General features: G+C 38.4%; 1 protein-coding gene across 2 annotated transcripts in view; it reads left to right on the forward strand.

The window, feature by feature from the left end:
- Nucleotides 1-12729, forward strand: part of Hmgcr (HMG coenzyme A reductase) — a 110066-nt gene extending 97337 nt beyond the window's left edge. For both annotated transcript variants that reach the window (XM_067102161.1, XM_067102162.1), the window contains exon 17: nucleotides 11924-12729. In XM_067102161.1, the coding sequence (XP_066958262.1) occupies nucleotides 11924-12411 (488 nt within the window). In that variant the 3' untranslated portion in view covers nucleotides 12412-12729. The remainder of the gene's footprint in view (nucleotides 1-11923) is intronic.
- The last annotated feature ends 11480 nt before the right edge of the window (nucleotides 12730-24209 follow it).

Below are 24209 nucleotides of genomic sequence, written 5' to 3' on the forward strand. Positions count from 1 at the left end.
ATGTAGCAGATTCTAAGCTAGGGTGCATCAGCAGCTATGTTGTTCTCTAACTTACTGTTATATACTAATATTATTGACTTTTCAAGCATCTCTAAGGCTTGGTCATTATAGAAGTTCCTACAGGCGTTTGGTTTACCAAGAATTAGGTAGTCCTCCTGTCGTGACCTACCTAATTTAACCTAGTGGAGGAAGAAGGCCTTTACGATCTCCTGAGGTAGTTACTGATGGTCTCTGCTTTGTTGACTGCTGCACTGAAAAAGAGGATTTAGGTTGCAGTAGTCCTTCCTGGAGAGATTCCTCTGACGGGGGTTGATTTTTTGTTTGGTTTCTGACTTGACCAGCCCTGTGGTGCAAGTGGGTACAGACAGTGGAGGGAAGAGTAGGAGAGCCATTAGTGCTCTTCTTTTTTGCCTTCTACTTTGCCGTTTACCTCAGCCTTGACCCTGCTTTTTTCCCTCAAGCAAGCAGTTATCGAGAAGGGGAAAATCTACTCCTCACGTAAGAAGTCTTGATAGGCTGCTGCTGCTGCACGCTCTCCCCCTTGTGGGGAGGGCGTGGTCACCTGGTCACATGCAGTGATCAGTTTTGCCCAGGTAGGGTTGGTCCTTGCATTGCCAGCCCATTTAGACTCAAGGTGCTATTCCCTTCTCGTCTCTCTATGACGATTGTAGTAGACAGATGAGCAGAAGCAGCTCTTCTAACTGTGGTTGTACAATCCACATGATGAGGGGTTTGCGCAGCCTGTTCGTTAGTCATGTAACCAATCTGGGTATAGGTTTTATCACTGACCACGTGGCATATTGCTTTCTTGGTTCATCCACTGTCAGACATTAGTGGTGGACAGGTGAGCTGAGTGACTCTGCTCACCATAGCTCCTCAGAGTTGCACAGAAAAGGGTTTGTGCGATCTGCTCAGTGAGAGGTTCCCGTGGCCTGTTCTGCAGATTGGGTTTAGCACTGGCAACAGGGTATATTGCACTCTTGGTCCATCCATGGTCAGACAATCATGTGGACAGGTGAGTAGAGTGAATCTTCTCACTGTGACTCCTTGAGGTCACACAAAGAAGGGTTTGCACAATCCACCTAATGTGAGGTTCACACAACCCATTTGCTGATTGCGTACTCGGTCTATGGATCAGTTTTGCACTGGCAGCAGTGACTTTTCTTTTTCCTAGCCTTCTTCAGGAGTTTTGTCGGGTGAACCTGCATCATTTCCATGCTTGAGATGTTAATGCTCTTTGGAGTTTGCATGGTCCATCAATCATTCTCCAGGGAGAGTTCTTTGAACTCTTCCACCTCTCATGGGTGAGGCTAGCCAAATGGCTGGTAGGGGAGTTGTAAGTGCGTTACCAGTTCTTTTTCCTCTTCTTTCTTAAGATTTTAGCGACAGTCTCTGATGAGAGACTCGTCTGGTTTGGTACAGGTTTGGAAATGCCCTAGAGAGGAGTTCTGGTGGTCTTCTCCTGTGGCTGAGGGAGGAGTAGCATTTGCCTCCAAGGATCAGATGGGACAGGGAGTGGCAATTACTGAGTTTATTTCTTCATTATAAGCAAAATATCATAGGAAGACAACTACAGGGTCACTCTGGCCCTTGATCTCATTCAGAGGTGAAATTTGGGATATACTCCAGAGGATCTTCCTGGGTACATTGCCATAGTCACAATTAGCATATGGTTTTTTGAAGAAGGTTAATGCCCAGTAGATGATCTATGGGTTGGAAAGTGCCTTTGTCTTGTCAGTAGATCTTGCAAACTTCTTCCCCACCTCTTGCACATCTCTTAGTGGTTTTGTCAGAATGGTGTATGTTCACTGCAATAATGTTTTGAAGTTTTGAACTGTTTGATCCTGTGGGCTGTCTGTCTATCAATCTCCCAGTGGTTACTGCAATAATGTTTTGGTTTGTCTCCAGAGATCTTGCAAACTGGTGCACACTGTTTGAACTATCCTGTGGGCTGTCTATCAATCTCCCATGGTGTATGTTCACTGCAATTTGTCTCCAGTAGATCTTGCAAACTTCTTCCCACCTCTTGCACACTGTTTGAACTATCCTGTAGTGGGCTGTCTATCAATCTCCCATTCTTAGTGGTTTTGTCAGAATGGTGTATGTTCACTGCAATAATGTTTTGTTGGGAAGTGCCTTTTGTCTCCAGTAGATCTTGCAAACTTCTTCCCCACCTCTTGCACACTGTTTGAACTATCCTGTGGGCTGTCTATCAATCTGTGGTTTTGTCAGAATGGTGTATGTTCTGCAATAATGTTTTGTTGGGAAGTGCCTTTGTCAAACTTCTTCCCAGTCTTAGTGGTTTCTATCAATCTCCCATTCTTAGTGGTTTTGTCAGAATGGTGTATGTTCACTGCAATAATGTTTTGTTGGGAAGTGCCTTTGTCTCCAATAGATCTTGCAAACTTCTTCCCCACCTCTTGCACACTGTTTGAACTATCCTGTGGGCTGTCTATCAATCTCCCAGTCTTAGTGGTTTTGTCAGAATGGTGTATGTTCACTGCAATAATGTTTTGTTGGGAAGTGCCTTTGTCTCCAGTAGATCTTGCAAACTTTTCCCCACCTCTTGCACACTGTTTGAACTATCCTGTGGGCAAACTTCTTCCTAGTGGTTTTGTAAGAATGGTGTATGTTCACTGCAATAATGTTTTGTTGGGAAGTGCCTTTGTCTCCAGTAGATCTTGCAAACTTCTTCCCCACCTCTTGCACACTGTTTTTGAACTATCCTGTGGGCTGTCTATCAATCTTCTTCCATTCTTAGTGGTTTTGTCAGAATGGTGTATGTTCACTTTGCAATAATGTTTTGTTGGGAAGTGCCTTTGTCTTAGTGGTTTTGTCAGTAGATCTTGCAAACTTCTTCCCCACCTCTTGCACACTGTTTGAACTATCCTGTGGGCTGTCTATCAATCTCCCATTCTTAGTGGTTTTGTCAGAATGGTGTATGTTCACTGCAATAATGTTTTGTTGGGAAGTGTCTTTGTCTCCAGTAGATCTTGCAAACTTCTTCCCTGTTTGACCTCTTGCACACTGTTTGAACTATCCTGTGGGCTGTCTAGTCAAACTCTCCCATTCTTAGTGGTTTTGTCAGAATGGTGTATGTTCACTGCAATAATGTTTTGTTGGGAAGTGCCTTTGTCTCCAGTAGATCTTGCAAACTTCTTCCCCACCTCTTGCTATCACTGTTTGAACTATCCTGTGGGCTGTTTATCAATCTCCCCAGTCTTAGTGGTTTTGTCAGAATGGTGTATGTTCACTGCAATAATGTTTTGTTGGGAAGTGTCTTTGTCTCCATTAGATCTTGCAAACTTCTTCCCACCTCTTGCACACTGTTTGAACTATGCTGTGGGCTGTCTATCAATCTCCATTCTTAGTGGTTTTGTCAGGATGGTGTATGTTCACTGCAATAATGTTTTGTTGGGAAACTTCTTCCCACCTCTTGTGCACTTTTGTCTCCAGTAGATCTTGCAAACTTCTTCCCCACCTCTTGCACACTGTTTTGAACTATCCTGTGGGCTGTCTCAATCAATCTTCCCATTCTTAACTATCCTGTGGTTTATCAGAATGGTTTTGTAATGGTGTATGTTCACTGCAATAATGTTTTGTTGGGAAGTGCCTTTGTCTCCAGTAGATCTTGCAAACTTCTTCCCCACCTCTTGCACAATCTGTTTGAACTATCCTGTGGGCTGTCTAGATCTTGGTATCAATCTCCCATTCTTAGTGGTTTTGTCAGAATGGTGTATGTTCACTGCAATAATGTTTTGTTGGGAAGTGCCTTTGTCTCCAGTAGATCTTGCAAACTTCTTCCCCACCTCTTGCACACTGTTTGAACTATCCTGTGGGCTGTCTATCAATCTCCCATTCTTAGTGGTTTTGTCAGAATGGTGTATGTTCACTGCAATAATGTTTTGTTGGGAAGTGCCTTTGTCTCCAGTAGATCTTGCAAACTTCTTCCCCACCTCTTGCACACTGTTTGAACTATCCTGTGGTCTGTCTATCAATCTCCCATTCTTAGTGGTTTTGTCAGAATGGTGTATGTTCACTGCAATAATGTTTTGTTGGGAAGTGCCTTTGTCTCCAGTAGATCTTGCAAACTTCTTCCCACCTCTTGCACACTGTTTGAACTATCCTGTGGGCTGTCTATCAATCTCCCAGTCTTAGTGGTTTAGTGGTTTGTCAGAATGGTGTATGTTCACTGCAATAATGTTTTGTTGGGAAGTGCCTTTGTCTCCAGTAGATCTTGCAAACTTCTTCCCCACCTCTTGCACACTGTTTGAACTATCCTGTGGGCTGTCTATCAATCTCCCATTCTTAGTGGTTTTGTCAGAATGGTGTATGTTCACTGCAAAAATGTTTTGTTGGGAAGTGCCTTTGTCTCCAGTAGATCTTGCAAACTTCTTCCCCACCTCTTGCACACTGTTTGAACTATGCTGTGGGCTGTCTATTAATCTCCCATTCTTAGTAGTTTTGTCAGAATGGTGTATGTTCACTGCAATAATGTTTTGTTGGGAAGTGCCTTTGTCTCCAGTAGATCTTGCAAACTTCTTCCCCACCTCTTGCACACTGTTTGAACTATGCTGTGGGCTGTCTATCAATCTCCCATTCTTAGTGGTTTTGTCAGGATGGTGTATGTTCACTGCAATAATGTTTTGTTGGGAAGTGCCTTTGTCTCCAGTAGATCTTGCAAACTTCTTCCCCACCTCTTGCACACTGTTTGAACTATCCTGTGGGCTGTCTATCAATCTCCCATTCTTAGTGGTTATGTCAGAATGGTGTATGTTCACTGCAATAATATTTTGTTGGGAAGTGCCTTTGTCTCCAGTAGATCTTGCAAACTTCTTCCCCACCTCTTGCACACTGTTTGAACTATCCTGTGGGTGTCTATCAATCTCCCATTCTTAGTGGTTTTGTCAGAATGGTGTATGTTCACTACAATAATGTTTTGTTGGGAAGTGCCTTTGTCTCAATAGATCTTGCAAACTTCTTCCCCCACCTCTTGCACACTGTTTGAACTATCCTGTGGGCTGTCTATCAATCTCCCAGTCTTAGTGGTTTTGTCAGAATGGTGTATGTTCACTGCAATAATGTTTTGTTGGGAAGTGCCTTTTGTCTCAGTAGATCTTGCAAACTTCTTCCCCACCTCTTGCACACTGTTTGCACTATCCTGTGGGCTGTCTATCAATCTCCCATTCTTAGTGGTTTTATCAGAATGGTGTATGTTCACTGCAATAATGTTTTGTTGGGAAGTGCCTTTGTCTCCAGTAGATCTTGCAAACTTTTCCCCACCTCTTGCACACTGTTTGAACTATCCTGTGGGTGTCTATCAATCTCCCCATTCTTAGTGGTTTTGTCAGAATGGTGTATGTTCACTGCAATAATGTTTTCTTGGGAAGTGCCTTTGTCTCCAATAGATCTTGCAAACTTTCCCACCTCTTGCACACTGTTTGAACTATCCTGTGGGCTGTCTATCAATCTCCCAGTCTTAGTGGTTTTGTCAGAATGGTGTATGTTCACTGCAATAATGTTTTGTTGGGAAGTGCCTTTGTCTCAGTAGATCTTGCAAACTTCTTCCCCACCTCTTGCACACTGTTTGCACTATCCTGTGGGCTGTCTATCAATCTCCCATTCTTAGTGGTTTTGTCAGAATGGTGTATGTTCACTGCAATAATGTTTTGTTGGGAAGTGCCTTTGTCTCCAGTAGATCTTGCAAACTTCTTCCCCACCTCTTGCACTTTGAACTATCCTGTGGGCTGTCTATCAATCTCCCATTCTTAGTGGTTTTATCAGAATGGTGTATGTTCTGCAATAATGTTTTGTTGGGAAGTGCCTTTGTCTCCAGTAGATCTTGCAAACTACTTCCCCACCTCTTGCACACTGTTTGAACTATTCTGTGGGCTGTCTTCAATCTCCATTCTTAGTGGTTTTGTCAGAATGGTGTATGTTCACTGCCAATAATGTTTTGTTGGGAAGTGCCTTTGTCTCCAGTAGATCTTGCAAACTTCTTCCCCACCTCTTGCTGTTTGCACTATCCTGTGGGCTGTCTATCAATCTCCCAATCTTAGTGGTTTTATCAGAATGGTGTATGTTCACTGCAATAATGTTTTGTTGGGAAGTGCCTTTGTCTCCAGTAGATCTTGCAAACTTCTTCCCCACCTCTTGCACACTTTGAACTATCCTGTGGGCTGTCTATCAATCTCCCATTCTTAGTGGTTTTGTCAGAATGGTGTATGTTCACTGCAATAATGTTTTGTTGGGAAGTGCCTTTGTCTCCAATAGATCTTGCAAACTTCTTCCCCCACCTCTTGCACACTGTTTGAACTATCCTGTGGGCTGTCTATCAATCTCCCAGTCTTAGTGGTTTTGTCAGAATGGTGTATGTTCACTGCAATAATGTTTTGTTGGGAAGTGCCTTTGTCTCCAGTAGATCTTGCAAACTTCTTCCCCACCTCTTGCACACTGTTTGAACTATTCTGTGGGCTGTCTATCAATCTCCATTCTTAGTGGTTTTTGTCAGAATGGTGTATGTTCACTGCAATAATGTTTTGTTGGGAAGTGCCTTTGTCTCCAGTAGATCTTGCAAACTTCTTCCCACCTCTTGCACACTGTTTGAACTATCCTGTGGGCTGTCTATCAATCTCCCATTCTTAGTGGTTTTGTCAGAATGGTGTATGTTCACTGCAATAATGTTTTGTTGGGAAGTGTCTTTGTCTCCAATAGATCTTGCAAACTTCTTCCCACCTCTTTGCACACTTTGAACTATCCTGTGGGCTGTCTATCAATCTCCCATTCTTAGTGGTTTTATCAGAATGGTGTATGTTCACTGCAATAATGTTTTGTTGGGAAGTGCCTTTGTCTCCAGTAGATCTTTTGCAAACTTCTTCCCCACCTCTTGCACACTGTTTGAACTATTCTGTGGGCTGTCTATCAATCTCCATTCTTAGTGGTTTTGTCAGAATGGTGTATGTTCACTGCAAATAATGTTTTGTTGGGAAGTGCCTTTGTCTCCAGTAGATCTTGCAAACTTCTTCCCCACCTCTTGCACACTGTTTGCACTATCCTGTGGGCTGTCTATCAATCTCCCAATCTTAGTGGTTTTATCAGAATGGTGTATGTTCACTGCAATAATGTTTTGTTGGGAAGTGCCTTTGTCTCCAGTAGATCTTGCAAACTTCTTCCCCACCTCTTGCACACTGTTTGAACTATCCTGTGGGTGTCTATCAATCTCCCATTCTTAGTGGTTTTGTCAGAATGGTGTATGTTCACTGCAATAATGTTTTGTTGGGAAGTGCCTTTGTCTCCAATAGATCTTGCAAACTTCTTCCCCACCTCTTGCACACTGTTTGAACTATCCTGTGGGCTGTCTATCAATCTCCCAGTCTTAGTGGTTTTGTCAGAATGGTGTATGTTCACTGCAATAATGTTTTGTTGGGAAGTGCCTTTGTCTCCAGTAGATCTTGCAAACTTCTTCCCCACCTCTTGCACACTGTTTGAACTATCCTGTGGGCTGTCTATCAATCTCCCATTCTTAGTGGTTTTGTCAGAATGGTGTATGTTCACTGCAATAATGTTTTGTTGGGAAGTGCCTTTGTCTCCAATAGATCTTGCAAACTTCTTCCCCACCTCTTGCACACTTTGAACTATCCTGTGGGCTGTCTATCAATCTCCCATTCTTAGTGGTTTTATCAGAATGGTGTATGTTCACTGCAATAATGTTTTGTTGGGAAGTGCCTTTGTCTCCAGTAGATCTTGCAAACTTCTTCCCCACCTCTTGCACACTGTTTGAACTATTCTGTGGGCTGTCTATCAATCTCCATTCTTAGTGGTTTTGTCAGAATGGTGTATGTTCACTGCAATAATGTTTTGTTGGGAAGTGCCTTTGTCTCCAGTAGATCTTGCAAACTTCTTCCCCACCTCTTGCACACTGTTTGAACTATCCTGTGGGCTGTCTATCAATCTCCCATTCTTAGTGGTTTTGTCAGAATGGTGTATGTTCACTGCAATAATGTTTTCTTGGGAAGTGTCTTTGTCTCCAGTAGATCTTGCAAACTTCTTCCCCACCTCTTGCACACTGTTTGAACTATCCTGTGGGCTGTCTATCAATCTCCCATTCTTAGTGGTTTTGTCAGAATGGTGTACGTTCACTGCAATAATGTTTTGTTGGGAAGTGCCTTTGTCTCCAGTAGATCTTGCAAACTTCTTCCCCACCTCTTGCACACTGTTTGAACTATCCTGTGGGCTGTCTGTCAATCTCCCATTCTTAGTGGTTTTGTCAGAATGGTGTATGTTCACTGCAATAATGTTTTGGCATTGGAGACAGTCTCCAAAGCTTTCCTGCAAACAAGTTAGTAGTTTAACTTATGGTTATCATGCTGTCTACACCAGGTTGGGCATCTTGTCCAGTATGAGATGGCAAATAGGGAGGTGATGAGAGTCAAGGGTAGGGCTCTCATCCTTGGCACTTCTAAGTGGTGTTCTACTTGGCAAACTTGGTTCTCTATAAAACATAGTCTCACTCCTTTTTTCGAAGCAAGATTCTGAAGAGTTGCCTCTCACTTCAAAATTTTTTTACATTGGGGAGACATGTAAGCCTTCCTTCTCCCTTGAGTAAAATAGTTACTCTTATTTATTGTCTCCTGATTGTGCCATGTTTGGACTATAAGGGAAGAAGGAGGGAAAGAGAGCTGAAAGTGGCTATTGCCCTCCTCTGCTGCCACAATGAGGGTAACCCCTCTCACCTGAAGTGGTGGGTGCAAGAAGTAGACCCTTTTCATAGCAATTCTTCTTAACAGCTTGAGGCTTTTGCTTGAGTTATCTCCTTTGTACCCTGAACAAACTCCACTTCTTTCTCCAGATTTACTTGTGTCTTAGTCTTTTCAACAGGGGTGAGAGCATTTTTGGTAAAACGTACCATTGGAAGTCACAAGACACCAGTTTCCTGGTCTGATTGTCAAATTCCGTTAGGGAACATGACCAGGGGTAAGAGACCAATGTTCAACCTCTCTCCCCCTTGGAGTGTGTTACAAACCCACTTTTACTAGTCTTTTTGGTGTGCAGGGCTTGAGTAATACATTAAAGACAGAAGGGACTTATTACTCTCTTGAAAACTGAAGGACTTATTACTTTCATGAAAACTTTAGCCTAAAGTAAGTTTGAGAGCCCTTTCTTCTTAACTCTCAAAAGTACCTCAACTTTACTTGAGATAGAATAACCTACCAGTTTATGATGCTGTTTTGGACTGGCAACAGCCTTTCTCAGGAGTATTATGTACTTTTCACCCTTGATTTGACTTTGGCTATTTTAAGGGTATTGTATTTGCTTATCACAGTACTGTACACTTAAGTTATGGAGTTGTTGTGCCCTTAAGGGCGTGTATGTGATCAATTAAGTGTAGTCCAACCTCATCCCCAGGCAGTAGGTAAAACTTTGAACTTACTGACACTTGACAGCAGGGAGTACCTTTTGTATAGCATCTTGTGTTAATTAGCTTAGGGAGGTAATGGCGTGGTTCCTGTCCTGGCATGGACAGCCTTCTCTTCCTTTTCAGTTGGTCTTAATTCTTCTGTCGCCATATAGTACCTCATATCACTTGAGAACCTTTGCAGTCATTTCTCAGTCTGATATGGCACTGAAGTACCAATTTAGAACTTATCGCCATTTCACTTTTTTTGAAGCTAGAGTTAAGGACATTTCTGCTTTCTTTGGTGACATTAGTCTTTGTAAGGTTTTCATTACTCTGCACTCTCAATATTTCTTTGGTTTTGGAAACTGGGGGAGGGAAGGGGGTTACTTTTGGGTGCACCTCCTCTGCACTGTACCATTCTCACAGAGTTTGCAGCATCTTTAACACTGCAGGTTTTCAGAATGAGTGGAAGTCTCTTCATGGTGGATGAGCAGTTACACCACTGTCAGGACCTAAAACCTATGTTTTAAGAAAAGATGAGCAATAACTCATACTTTACTTCCTTTAGCAGTGCAGCTGCTTGAGTGGACTGTTTGCTATCATCAGATTGTCTGCATTATGTATTCAGTGCAACAGAATGTCATTGTAGTTCAACTCAGCTGTCAGTGTTTGAGTAAAGGGGCATTTTGGTTCATGCTCTAGTGACAGTGAAGGAGTTTAGAATTTTTTAGTTCTTGCCAAATATTTTTGAGTTCCCATACTCGACAGAGACTAGGATTACAGAGAACTTCATTTCTGTTTTCATTGTCGGCTTCAAAGCAGTGATGGAATAAAGTTCAGTCATCTGTAGAAGACTTGTGTTCATTGTTCCCTTCCCCTGACTTCTTTGAGAAGTGATAGTGTTTCTCATTCCTCCTTCTTACTTGGAGCTGGCAGTTTCTCGTTGGCCTCGGGCCATTGAGCGGTACACTTTCTGCAACTTACATTGCAATTCTCTAGCAGCTCCAGAGAAAATTAGTTTTCTTGCGAGGAAGCAAGGAATTTAATAAGGCACCTTTGAAGTTTTTCAGAGGAGTATCATCTGTGATTAGTATCATAAACGGGAATCTCTCTGCTTGAGCCGACACTCAGCAAATGGCGCAATTTTCCCTTTCACCTTAGCAGTCAGGTCCCTTTCACTATGTGCCTTTACAGTCTTTTTCTGATTGAGTTAGATCTCTCCTCTTCAATGGAGTTGCCTATGCTACCAGTGTTGAACAGTCTTTGTCTCCTAGGAGCATCAGTCCTGAGTGACTTATGCAATTTTTAGTACTTTTTGAAGTTATCCTCTCAGAGTTGTAGTGTTTTCTTTCTTCATTAGTATCATTAGTGTTAGAAAGAGTTGTCTAGGAAAACACTTTTGGCTTTGTTTGGGTTCTTCGTTTGGAAAGAGTTGTCTAGGAAAACACTTTTGGCTTTGTTTGGGTTCTTCGGCCTGTCGTCACTTTGAAGATCAAGTTAGTTCCCTTCCCATTGGAGGGATCACGAAGTCAAGGGCATTAGTCTGTCCCTCACTGTCTGGCTCAACTTTTTGGGCTCCAGGTAGTGAGGGTGAGAGTCTGACATATCAGACTCTCTGTTCTCCACTCTATATATATGGAGGACATCACTAGCAAGGCCTTAACACTTTTTCTTGAGGACCTGTGACGGATTTCCAACATGGTCAGTCACCCAAGCTCCGTTTTTGACAGGGTCTGTTTAAGTCTGGTAGTTGAAGTGAAATGACTGGATTCCATTCTATCCTTATTTCCTCTTTCAAGAACAGCATCTGGGTCAAAGTACACATTGGAGTTAGGCAGAGTACAATGGGGAGAGGGACTAGGTCTAGTTTAGTCAAGTACCCAACTCTGGGTTTTACCAGGACCAAACTGCCTTTCAGCACGATGTCTCCAGTGGGAGACGTCAGTGTTCTCCAAATGGTTCCTTACTTGAGTAACCCCTTCTCGCCTTAGAAGGGGCATTCATGCTCAAGACCGTACAGTACTACTCTGGCCAACTATTTCACCAGACCAGTAGGAGCTTGGGGAGCCATGACCTCTTGTGCTTGTAAGGCATCTGAGATGATGGAAATTCCATGGTGGTTCTCAACTTTAGTCAGTTGGAAGGGACTGACTGCCCCACTCAGTCCGTGCAGCTGTAGGAAAGGTGAGTGTAATTGGTCAGTAAGTGACGGATACTCTCTCAATCATCCCTCATCTCCACTTGTTAACCCCCTTTGTTACGAAGTTTTGACTAGTTTCCAGCTCACGCTGAAAGATACTCCTATATAAAAAGCCTTGGTTTGTAAACATACGAAAAATACAAAGCTCTTATGCAATTAACATTTGAATGTTATGAAAGATTTGTTTTCATTATTAAACAAACTGGTCATGCAGGTTGTATTTAGACATGAGTGACCTTGGTAAGATTTGACTTAAATGGATTTTACAGTTGTTGACAATCATAATGATGTTGCTCAGTATATCCTTATAATATTGTTTCCATCAGGTGCACATAAAGAAACTCCTGGAGAAAATGCGCGTCAGTTTGCTAAAATCGTGGCAGCAACTGTACTGGCTGGCGAACTCTCACTCATGTCAGCTTTGGCTGCTGGACATCTTGTAAAAAGTCACTTAACACACAACAGAGCCAAGGCTCCAACTACTGAGGCAACTACTACCTCTCCAGTGACATCTCACACCACTACTGTCTCTCCTTCCAACTCTGCTCCTGCTCTTTTAGCCACAGCATCGTCTTCTGTTTCTCCATTACCTTCAGAATCACTACCACAGCCTTGCAGTGTTTCTGCTTCTTTAGAAAACATTGCAAGTGGTGGTTCATCACCTTCATCAGTTTCTGATATAAAAATAGATTCAAAAGTTGAAGACGGATTATCAGGTAGTGAAACTAGTAAGAATGAATGTAGCCCAATTGTTAACTTGCCAGCATGTAAAGACCCAGGAAACTTAAATGTTCCACATTCAAGGGATAGGTAAACATCTTGACTGATATTACATTGGTATGGTAATTTTATTTTCATTAGGGCTTCCATGTTTTAGCATTGCCATATCAGTAGGTATGGTGTGTTACTGTACCAAGTACAGCTGTCATATCACAAAATGGTGTAGGCTTTCAAAATGAAATGAGAAGGCTCTTGAGGTAATGGATATACATTCATCGATGTTGAGATTTTTTCTTTTGTATTATAGGTTTGTAAACATTACTATATTTATTGGTATTTTTTAAAAATTTATTTATGTTTAAAATATAAGGAAAAATTTTATGGTATTTTATAATAAAGAGTTATTTTATAATTTTACATTTGATTTAGTTCCTTTATTTTCATAGCCATTCCATTTATTATTATTTCAGCCATTCCTATTTTCACACTGATGCCAGTGCAATTAGTTAGGGCCATCCAAAGCTAAAAATGCTTAAAACTTAGTTTTAGCACTAATAGTATATTTAGTTGTGGCATTTTTTCATTTTGTTGGCAGTTCCTAGAATTATTATCAATTATGAACGCATTTGGTTGCAGGATGCACATTTCCAGACACTCACGCCTCCTAATTTCAACAACAATTGAAATAGTTAAATCCCCACACCCAGAATGTAATCACACAAGTTCATTTCAATTGGTGATAATAAAGCTATTCAGTTTAACTGAAGAACCCTGACCCCAAAATGAGTATAAAACAATAACTGAAACATCTCTACAGTATTCATCACTTGACAATAATTACTCCAGTGCCTGAATCATTTACCCAAAATGCATTTTAGTACCATGATCCGGATTATGAGGAATGCTCAAGGCCATTAGTCTATAAACCTATAAGTACCACACTTGACAGTGTACTGTACTGGACAATATTTACAGTGCTTTAGCTGCTGAAGTAACTACAATAAAGATATTTAATATAATAGTATATTTGCCTTATGGTGTGTTCACTCCCATGATAAACAATGGTTTTTCTTGCCCTTGAACAATTAATACATGGAAAACAAAGCCTTGGTATGAAGAAAAACTTGATAAATAGCGTTGTTGCCGTTTTGAGAAACTATATGTCATCAGAGTCTAATATGACGTTATAAAATTCCTCGTCATTTTTCCACATAAGTTTTCAAACACTTGAAGGTATTACAGTTACCCCTTGAATTTTTTAAGGCATTAACAGCTCCAACTCCCTTCAAAATTTTAAATTAACCACCCCAATAACCTTAAGTCATGACACATAATACTGTTAGCCAGGACCCTTACTGATATTTAACATACACAGCTTATTGTTCACCAAATTAATACAATACACTACTTTGCTAATGCATAATTTTTAGCATGCAGTACAGTAACCAGCTAAAGGACTACCAAATTGGTGTTCTTTCAGGCACAGTTCAGATTTTTAACTGTACTGTACTCCTATTCAATGCAAGTTCATTAATATTATTATTATTCAACATGAGAACATTAATATGGACAAGCAAAAGAGGTCATTAACTTGCTAAGCAGGCTTCCAAAGAAGAGAATGCTCACATATAAAAAAGAGAAAAACATGGCAATAGGCAAGTAGTGCAATAAATAAAATATCACTGATAATAGAGATCAACGGAGTAAAAAATGCAAATTTATATACAAAGAAATAAAATTAAGGCAATGATGTGAAGCCACGTAAATTACAAATACAACCTCTTGAACTTTTGAGTATCAATATCTACTACATTGCCAGGAAGATAATTCCATAATTTTGTAGCACAGGAAATAAAATATCCCTAATGAGAGGGGCTGTGTATCATCTTTGCATTTCAACAGAATTTAGATGATGACACTTTGTAGAATTATTGTACATTAATTCTGATGGTGCAGGTACTTGAGATAATATTGGAAGTTTTCTACCGAAACATATGAAAAGTGGCCACACAGAGCACCTTCCAACAATAGTTTAAAATGTGGGCAACATGGTTAGGAAAAATAAAACCTTAATTTGTGTGATCCTGTCTAGATGATGAAGACCTGAAGTAACTTCAGACATGCAAACAACAGAATACTCTAGCTACTGTAAAACGAACATATGGCACTAATACCACCATCTGGAGATACCAACTTTTCTAGCAACATTTGATGTATTTTTTAGATATTGATAAAAATGGAGTTGGAGTCAAGGATAGCACCAAGCATCATTCATTTTCAGAATCCTACAGGATAGTATTATTTATGAACAGTGAATCATGTAGTTAAATGAAACTGCCACTAGGGGTATACTGCCAATAATATAAACTGATGAATATTGTGAACAAAGCAGGTTCTCAGCTTGCCAGAGCTTTATATGTAATGCAAGGATCAATAACTGAATTAGGACATTATTTAAAATGCTTACTCTACCAGTTTTACAAAGAACTAGAATGCATTCTTTTTAATGGTTGTGACATCTGATAAAACTATATTTATTCACTACTTGAGGCTGAAGGCAGTATTTATAAATATGGACTCTGTGTTTGATTCATCTTTTATAGACCTACTTTACTTTGGGGGTATCTGACAAAATACTGCTTCGACATACTGTTTAGAAATGATGATGCTATTAATTCCATGTTCTCAAGTAGTCTTTCGTGCTTTAAATATTAGTTATCATACTTGCTGACTCAGTTGATTAATATACCCTGTGATAAAGCATTTACATTAGTTACTGAATAGATACTGAATAATTATTTTAGCTACTATATACTGTAATATCCAGACACCACAAGACGATCATCTTATACACTACATTAGATTATGAGGAATCAATGGAGCCCATAAACTTAGAAAATGTATATTGCATTCAATTACTGAAGTTGATGAAACTTTTGTTGATTAGTATAGTCAGGGGATGCTTTTCACTGAAATGTAGTTGTGGAAGACAGCTTTTACCAATAATTAAAGCTCCACCAGAACTATATTTCCCTCTCTACAAGACAATATTCTTTAAAACAAAAATGTCTTTTATCTGTAAAGGTATAATATCAAATATCAAATTGTGATTCAGTCATATCAGTAATAATACACTGCCACTGACAATAAAAATACTATATTAGGTACATACGTGCTTTGGCTATTACAAAATCCTGGAAAGGGAAATGCATTCAATCACAAAACACATGAATCATATCACCCAAATATATGCTTGTAAGGAAAAACATGTTTATGTAAATAAAACAAAATGACTGCTGTAGTGATAACTGAAAGAAATTCAATGGGTGAGCTGTCAGAGTAATCTTGGTTAACTATTTCATGTTGAGTAACTTAGCGAATACGGTTTAGCATTACTATTCAGTAATCATTAAACACAATTTCAAAATACAGTACAGGTAACAAAGAAAGATGAAGAATATAGTATCAGTAATATCAGTTAAGAGAAAGTTAATTCTGTTTAGATAACCTGCCAACCTGGCTTACACTGCTGTACTGTGCTTTATTTCTTTTGCAAAGTTCCATGGGAGGTAATTATTCTAATAGCTTCACTGTCCACTGTATTACAAAGCAACCCAGTGAAACATTTTACTTGAACGACTACAAATACCATCTGGAATTTACTAAAAATTTACAGCATGGTGTATTCAATTAATATTATGCAACAACGGAAGAACGGCAGAAAATCATAGTTTCATAAACCCCCTAAAAATCTTTGTGTAAGACACCTTAGACTGTCAAATAAAAAAATTTTTTCTGTATGGTCTTTTTATGAATAATGTACTGCAAAAAAATTATTTACTTAGCACAGGAAAGGAAATTCTGTGCTGCCTCTGCACATTTTTATAAAACAAGGTGCATGATGTACTTAAATGACAAAAAACCTGTGAACCTATTAATATTCCCCATAAAATTATATTTGTTTTCACTAATTAAAAATGAATTGTTACTTCATTTCATTATTTTGCAATATGTAAAAGTAATACAATTGCATATTCTTACAGTATTCTGTTTCTTATATAAAATTTCTGATATCTATGCTTTGCTGTGTAAAACAGAATTAATGAAAACTTCATATTTCTTTTGACATAAATCTATGGACATTTCAGCTTTCTTACAACATTATTTTCATCAAAATATTAGAAATATTTGCAGGTAAGCTTTATTTTTTGAGTCAATATGATGAGTAAGAAAAAAGTTAAATGCACAAAAACAATACTGTAACACATATATAGCAAAAGTTGTTACATGGCACTGTTCCATTCATGTAACAACTAAAGTTACATTCTGCAGTAATATACTGTAGCATGCAAAGCATTTCTGTCATATCTATGCTTTAATTTTGAAGCTCGTTAAAACACACATTGCTGTATCTTTTTGAGCAAGATTATACAGATACAGTGACATAAATGGAAATAATTTATATACTTCTGTAGAATAAAAGACAAAGTCATTCCAACCTCACTTCTCTTATAACTGAAATTTAGCAATATGCTAGTCAGGCCTTTTACACTAATTTCCATAGAGTCTAGTGGTCATTGCTTCTTTCAGAGCTTGTTAAAAGAAAAATATTGCTAACACTAGAAAGTAGATGTAAATTGTCTTCCAATAAATAAGTAGGAATAGGCTAAAACTCAGGACCAATAGATGAAATCCTGAATCTGTTAAAAGTGGCTTCCTTAGTAATAAAATGGTGTTCGTTATAAGCTTCATATTAAACTCATAATTTAGTTATCACTGTATCGAAAAAGCCTATAACACTGTAACTGTTCACTCCGTCTTATAACAACAAAACACACTAAATGAACTGGACCCCTAATCAAAACTATCCCAAAATTTGAAAGCAATGCAGTGCTGAAAATCAGTTGAAATTTTTTCAACTTCATGTTCAAATGAAGAGTTACAATGTGACTTTACCATAAGGTATTATGACAGAGAGTACATAAAAAAACAATGAGTAAATTCATGCAGTTTACAACAGTAAAACACACTACTTAAAAAGACATGCTTAAGTCCCATAACTTTTACTTTTTCAAGCAAATAGATCTAATTCTTAATGATGCGCATCTATCAGGCTTCCAGGACAAAAACAGTAAGACTAGAAACATATGAATTCTATTATATCTAAAGTGTTAGAACATTAAACATTAACTAGACACTGCATGTTAGGTGAAAACTGTTCATTTCACTATGACGTTCCACAATTGCAAATGTAAACTCCTCTAGTAATTTTCTTACTTTAATACTTTGAGTAATTCTGGCAACCATGAAATAGCTTGTACCATGAAAAATGGGACATTTGTTTGATAACACAAAAAGAGTAATTTTCCATTAAGCAAATAACTAAATCATAGCTACCTTCTAAGTCACAAGGTTACATAGAAATTGTATACCACAAGGAAAATTATAAATATTTTTAAATCTAAAGTACTGTAATTAACATACTGTAGTGTAAATTTTAAAAACTGCACATTACTAAGGTGCTATGCTTATACTAAATAATAAAGTACTCTAGATTTAAAAAATCCATGATCGTGACAGCAGGTTACACACTGAGCCATTTGCGGTTTTATTTTAGGAGCTATCAAAAGAATATTAATAGTAAAATAATTACAGTATATCATGTTATATATATAATCAACAACTTAATACTACAGTATTTTACAAAATAACCTCTTTCATGAGGTTCTGAATATATATAATTTTCTATACGTAGCAAACCAGCAAATACCAGTTTGCCACAGTCTAGCTCATGTCAATAAATAGAAATGAAAATCACAAGTACAGTACATTAAATATTTGGGGTTAGCAGTTCAGCCAAGGTCTGAGAGAAAGCTACTGTTTCTATTAAAATTCTGTTCTATCGACAAGCCGGGCTGAACAGATCCAACAATAAGATGGTAAGGTATCCTCATAATTGACAAGGGTGCCATGCATTCTTGTTGAAGGCTGTCAGTGACAATGAAAAGGGTAAAATCCAATAGACTTTGTATCCCTATCTACTGTTTTTCCATGAACAGTGGCTAATGTTAAACCTAAAGTAGTCTATTTCAGAACTAGAAGTTCCATGTATATAATATAGGTATACATGCGATTCCCGATATTTGTTATTTCAACATCCATGGGTTTGCTTCTTTGCAGTTCAACAGAATATCTGTATTATTTTTCACACTTGCACTTATGTAACTTTACTACAAAAACTTGAAAATGCTGATGGAAAGTAATTACCTATGAAAACAATACAGTATTTCACTCTGTGTTTCTAATCGATTGTATTCAGTTAATTTTTTATTGAATTTACCTATTGTGGATTTCTCTTGTTTAGTTTGGCTCCTAAATCCTACACCAGAGAATGTATGGGGTCAACTGCATACAAATAGCATATGTTGCATTTATATAGTATACTTTACAGTGCATGCATATCAGTATAAATCAAAACACAATCATATCAAGTCATTATAGCAAATCTATGAAAAACTGTTTATGTGGAAAGCCAACCAATATTGTTCCTGCATAATTATATAATGATAAAATAACTACTTTTATAATTAAAAAGTTTTTCTTACAATTATTTTAGCCTCTTATAAATTCTTTCATATTCAGGGAAGTCATACTTAACCTCTGTGAGGTACATTACACTATTTCTGGTAAGGACTATAAAACTAATAAACACCAGAAGTCTTATCTATTTGATTCACTATCCCTCTATTAAGATGAATTGTGTAATTAATGGAGTAAACTGCAGAGTGCTGAAAAAGCTATTCAACTTACCTTTGTCAAGAATTACTATCTTGTATGGTTTCTAATCATTTGCATACTGCCCATGAAATGTTTTCAACAGTATCATTTTTTCATAATATTACACATAAAGCTTGTTTATGAGTTAAATAACATTCAAGCATCCTAAAAGATCACTTGCAGTTTCCAATAGTATCTGCTGAGATGTTATTAAATCTGGTGATTAAGCCAGAGGAGTAGCATATCCAGTTGACCTTTTAACAGAAACATTTTACGCAGTTGTCTGCCACATAACACCTTCTAGGAACCAACTTTAACTTAACTGATGAAAAGCTTGAGTCTTTGCATATATAAACTAATCACTCAACTTCAATATACTGATGTCATCCCCAATAATGTCTAGTTGTAGTTACTATATAATGAAAATCTCTTACATCAAGAAACTAGTCCTGTTCATTTGAAACTGAAATATCATCCACTAGTCAAAACTACAACAGGTGGCTCCTAATTAGGAAGAAACAACAGCCCTTCATAATACCAGATGCTATAATTACAATACCTATCCAAAAGAGGACCTAAATGAATAAAATCAGGATACTAAAATTTAATTTTATAACTCCTTCCCATTCAGCTTCTGTATAATCAATTTCCCCCATATCTGGATTAATGTATCCAAGGCCCTGCCAGATAATACAAATTTCAAGATATGATAAAAAACACTCAACAGCAACTTTGTGCCCTTAACCTGCTACCTTGTCAATATAGAATATGTATACCCTATATATATACTAAATTTGCTTATGAAAACAACCAACACACGTTAAACAAAAACTTTATGTTTATCCAAAATTAACTACCTTATTTTCCCATATCTGTCGGAGCCTCGATGGCTCAGTCGGTAGAGCAGCGGCCTAGGACTTCGTAGAGGTCCATGGCGCGGGTTCAAATCCGCAGCTGACTGGTCAGAGAAGGCGGACACTTTGCTATCCGTGTAGACACCCCGGGATTACGTATGTAATCAAAGGAAAGGTTTGCTGAAAGCAAATGGGTGTTACAGACTAATACACACATAAACAAAGCCACTCCAACATCTTCTAAAAACATAACAGACATCTCACGTCTCGAACTGTCGACCTAAACCGCCCAGTTCTCCTCGCTGCTGGGAGAAAGGGAGGTGGGGATTGGTACGATACACATACACATCGTTACCGGGGTCTAAGCGATGTCAGGCAGGGCAGCCGATTGAGGCTACGGCCTACCCCAACGCCAAATCAAAGTCCTTCGAAAAGAAGGCATCGTGCTTACCCCATATAAAAATGGGAAAAAGCACATTAAAACGAAGAAGAATTTTCCCATATCTATAACAAGATATATGGTACATACACTATATGCTTATGCACAACACACAATACAGCAGGCATTATACATATGGTACAGAACAATACAGTACCGTAAACTATTTTTGGGAAATATGATTTGCACTTTTTTCTATTTTGTCTTGTAAAAATGCAATTACATCTACACAAAATGAAAAATTAAAAATAAAGTAAAAAATTAAATCAAAACTTTTCTCTCTCTCTTACCCAACACACAGTTCAGTAGGCATAGTGTACACACACAGTACATTACCATATAACATGGGTAACCCTTTTTTTCCTACTTTGTCTAAACACAAAAAATGCACTTGAAAACTAAAAATAAAACCTTTTCTCTCTCACTTACCCATGCTTGCTGCCTAAACTGCGTATGAAGGCCTGACTTCTAAAACCTTAGAAGGTTTTAATGTCTTCCTACTCCTCCCACTCCAAAACACTACTGCATCATCAAGTTCCTGTACCTCCTCAAGGTCATGAAATGGCAAACTGGTCGGAAGAGGGGTTGAGGTGCCAAGAAGGTCCTGGTCACTGAACACAAGTACCAAGGATTGATTGATTGATTAATTGAGGGTTATCTGGCGTCACAACTACCAGGGTCACCGACGCCGAATACTAAGTGTGATCTTTTCATTTTTATAGTATGTTATAAAAATTAAAATTAAAATTCTGCTAAAAAGAACTACATATAAATTTTATTAAAAGGAAAAACAAAAGAAAACTAGCTAAAATAAATAAATAAATATATAAAATTCTGCTAAAAAGAACTATTAATAGATTTGATCAGATAAACAGTATAACTTTAGAAAAAAAAATATATATATATATATACTAAGACAGCACAGCTGTCAAATATATTTGAGAAGACCAGCTTCTTTGATAAAAGAGATAACATTATTAATACACATACTTTCTCCCAACAGTTTTGCCATGTTATAATTACCACCTGCTTCACTGCTATTTGATAAAAAATGATTCCTAAGTTCCACCAGACTGGGACACTCAACCAGCAAATGCCTAACAGTCAGTGGAACCAAGCAATCGTCACAGAAGGGCTCATTCTCCCCATTCATCACAAAGCCGTGAGTTAAACGTGTATGGCCAATACGTAATCTACACAATACAACCTCCCACTTCTTTGGCACTGACGAGCAACTGGACAAAGTAGCAAATCATGCTCTGCTACAAAGTGCATTAATCCTTATAGCCTGGGCTGAATATACATGAACAATAACCCAAAACCGGGCAAACTGTGAGGTGGGCCAATTTAAAAAACACCACATCACTGGAAAGAGGATGATATGCAAATGCACATGGTATAAGAAACAAACATCTAAAAATTTTTCTGTACCTTCCACAGGAAACAAAGTGAATATTTCCAGCCCTGTGCAGGGCCTCTTTTCCATGACTTGTAAAAACACGCTATTTTAGCAGGTTATTCATGTCCTTTTGAATAATTTTTTTATTTTACTTTGTAAAATTATAATTACAGCTCACATTATATAACAGATAAAAACTAAAATCATATGAACTGGGACGGGGAGATGTACATTTTAGTGAGTTAGACATGTTCTTTCTAATATCCTTTTGTATGTTACTTTGCAAAATTACAATTACAGCTGACTACTATCATAAAAGATAAGAACTAAAACCAACAGAAATCCCTGGGTATACTTAAGTGCAAATATATACAAGAAGTACTGGAAAGTAGTGTAGTACTTTCCCACATGAAATCTTTAGTCACACTGATCTCCCTGTAACCTGAGTTAGGGTGTGCGTGTGTGTGTTACCCTGTGTTTCCATTAGTCATTTATGGCCCATTCAAGTGATAGGAACATTTTTGCACAAAATTCGTTAAAATATTATGGCATAAAATAAGAGTACTGTAATCATACATGCTGATATGGAGTTTCAGACGCAATTACTGAGGATCAAAATAGCCCTGCTGTCCCTGAGGGGTTAATGCTCTTCAAATGTAGCTAATTAGAGAAGCAACAAAAAACATGTAATGACATACGCGTTTTCGCCAATAACGCAAAAGATTAAACAAAAATAAGAGTGCTCGCCTACCCACACACCACCTACCATACATTATTGTTGTGATGACGTGTTTGTCTCAGTCAATTATAAGTGATAAAGTGACTTGTGATGATGTGTCAAGTAATGTAGTACATTTAAATCAATGTCACAAAAGCACTCTGGAGAATTCAAAATGCCCACCTGGTACTTGGCAACTTTTTTTACTGACAAGTAGGATGCACAATGGAATCGCTATGATAATGCTTGTTTGAATCAAGTTCCTCATTACATATTTTTTATATGCCTTCAAACATTCAGTGCAAGACTACTTTGTGTTAACCTACAGTCACATTATCTCATTTTGCATATCTTCTCTCCTTCTTCTTTTATTGTTTAAATTTTAAGCTGAAAACCCTAAGAGGGCAGAGCTCTACAGGAGAATCATCCTGCAGAGGGAGACAAGTTATAGGAAAAGGTGATAAACATATAAATAACAGAGTAGACAATAAAAACATTACACCTAAATTCAGATGTTAGGAGGAATAAATTTGCTTCTTGCTAAAACATTTGGAGATCCAAAGGTTCCACAACTGCACTGGACAAACTATTCCAAATTTCAGTTGTAGCCAAGATAAAACTCCTACCAAACTGAGTAGTATTAAACCTGATACTAGAAAATGACATTGTTTGCAGCAGCAGCCTGCCCAGTGTTGCAAGCAAACACAGCTAGCCATGTAAAGAAGAATGCAGAGGATATTTGTCATTGCAGCACACTTTATGCAACAAACATTGTTAACTCACTTTACATCTATGACACAAGACACAACTCTGTCCAAACCTTTGAGCTGAGTCAGCACCAAAAGACCACACTGGAGAACAAGGCGGAAGTGGAGATTTAAAACACTTAGATATAATAGCTTCATCGTGAAACATTAAAAAATATTTCTGAAAGATACCAACGTTTTAAGAAACAAAAGAAGCAATATTACGTAAATGCTTCTTGAAAGTCAATTTCTTATCAACAACGACTGTTATGGGTAGTAGCTATTTTAGCTGAAAAACATATTAAAAGGGGAAAATCTCTTCTCCAATACGTAGTTGTCATTGACCAAGAGCCACATGATTCTGATGCTGATGCAACATCTTTGTGAGTTACGCCATGTTGGAGCAAGATTTCATCATGTACGTATTTCTGTGTATGGGTTCCAGACGCTTCTTGTATGACGTGATCAAATGCACTGTTTTGAGGAGCCTATCAGCATGCAGAAATTAAACAACCTCCTAATATGGAGATGACGATAGCCTTTTGTGTCATCATTAGCTTCCATAGAACTGCCTGCTAGACAGAAAGAGAGAGAGAGAGAGAGAGAGAGAGAGAGAGAGAGAGAGAGAGAGAGAGAGAGAGAGAGAGAGAGAGGGGGGGAAAGCAAGCACTAAAATTAGAGATCAGACAGACAATGTTTCAATGCCATGTGAAGAGTCCCCCTTCAAAAGGCTTGGTCACATGCCTCCAGCAATATTTGTCATACCTGTGATGGGGCGAAGCAGCCAGCCATTCCTGCCTGTGACAAGGAGCAGTCAGCCCTTCCTGCCTGTGACGAGAAGGAGCCAGCCCTTCCTGCCCTCCATCTGCACAACCTCCAGATTCTGGGAGAAACAACATTTGCTGTCCATCCTGATGCCACCCTTTTTGGGATGTCTTCGAGCCCAATACCATCGTGCC

Source organism: Macrobrachium rosenbergii, chromosome 59 (assembly GCF_040412425.1).
Source record: "Macrobrachium rosenbergii isolate ZJJX-2024 chromosome 59, ASM4041242v1, whole genome shotgun sequence".
NCBI classification, from domain to species: Eukaryota; Metazoa; Arthropoda; class Malacostraca; order Decapoda; family Palaemonidae; genus Macrobrachium; species Macrobrachium rosenbergii.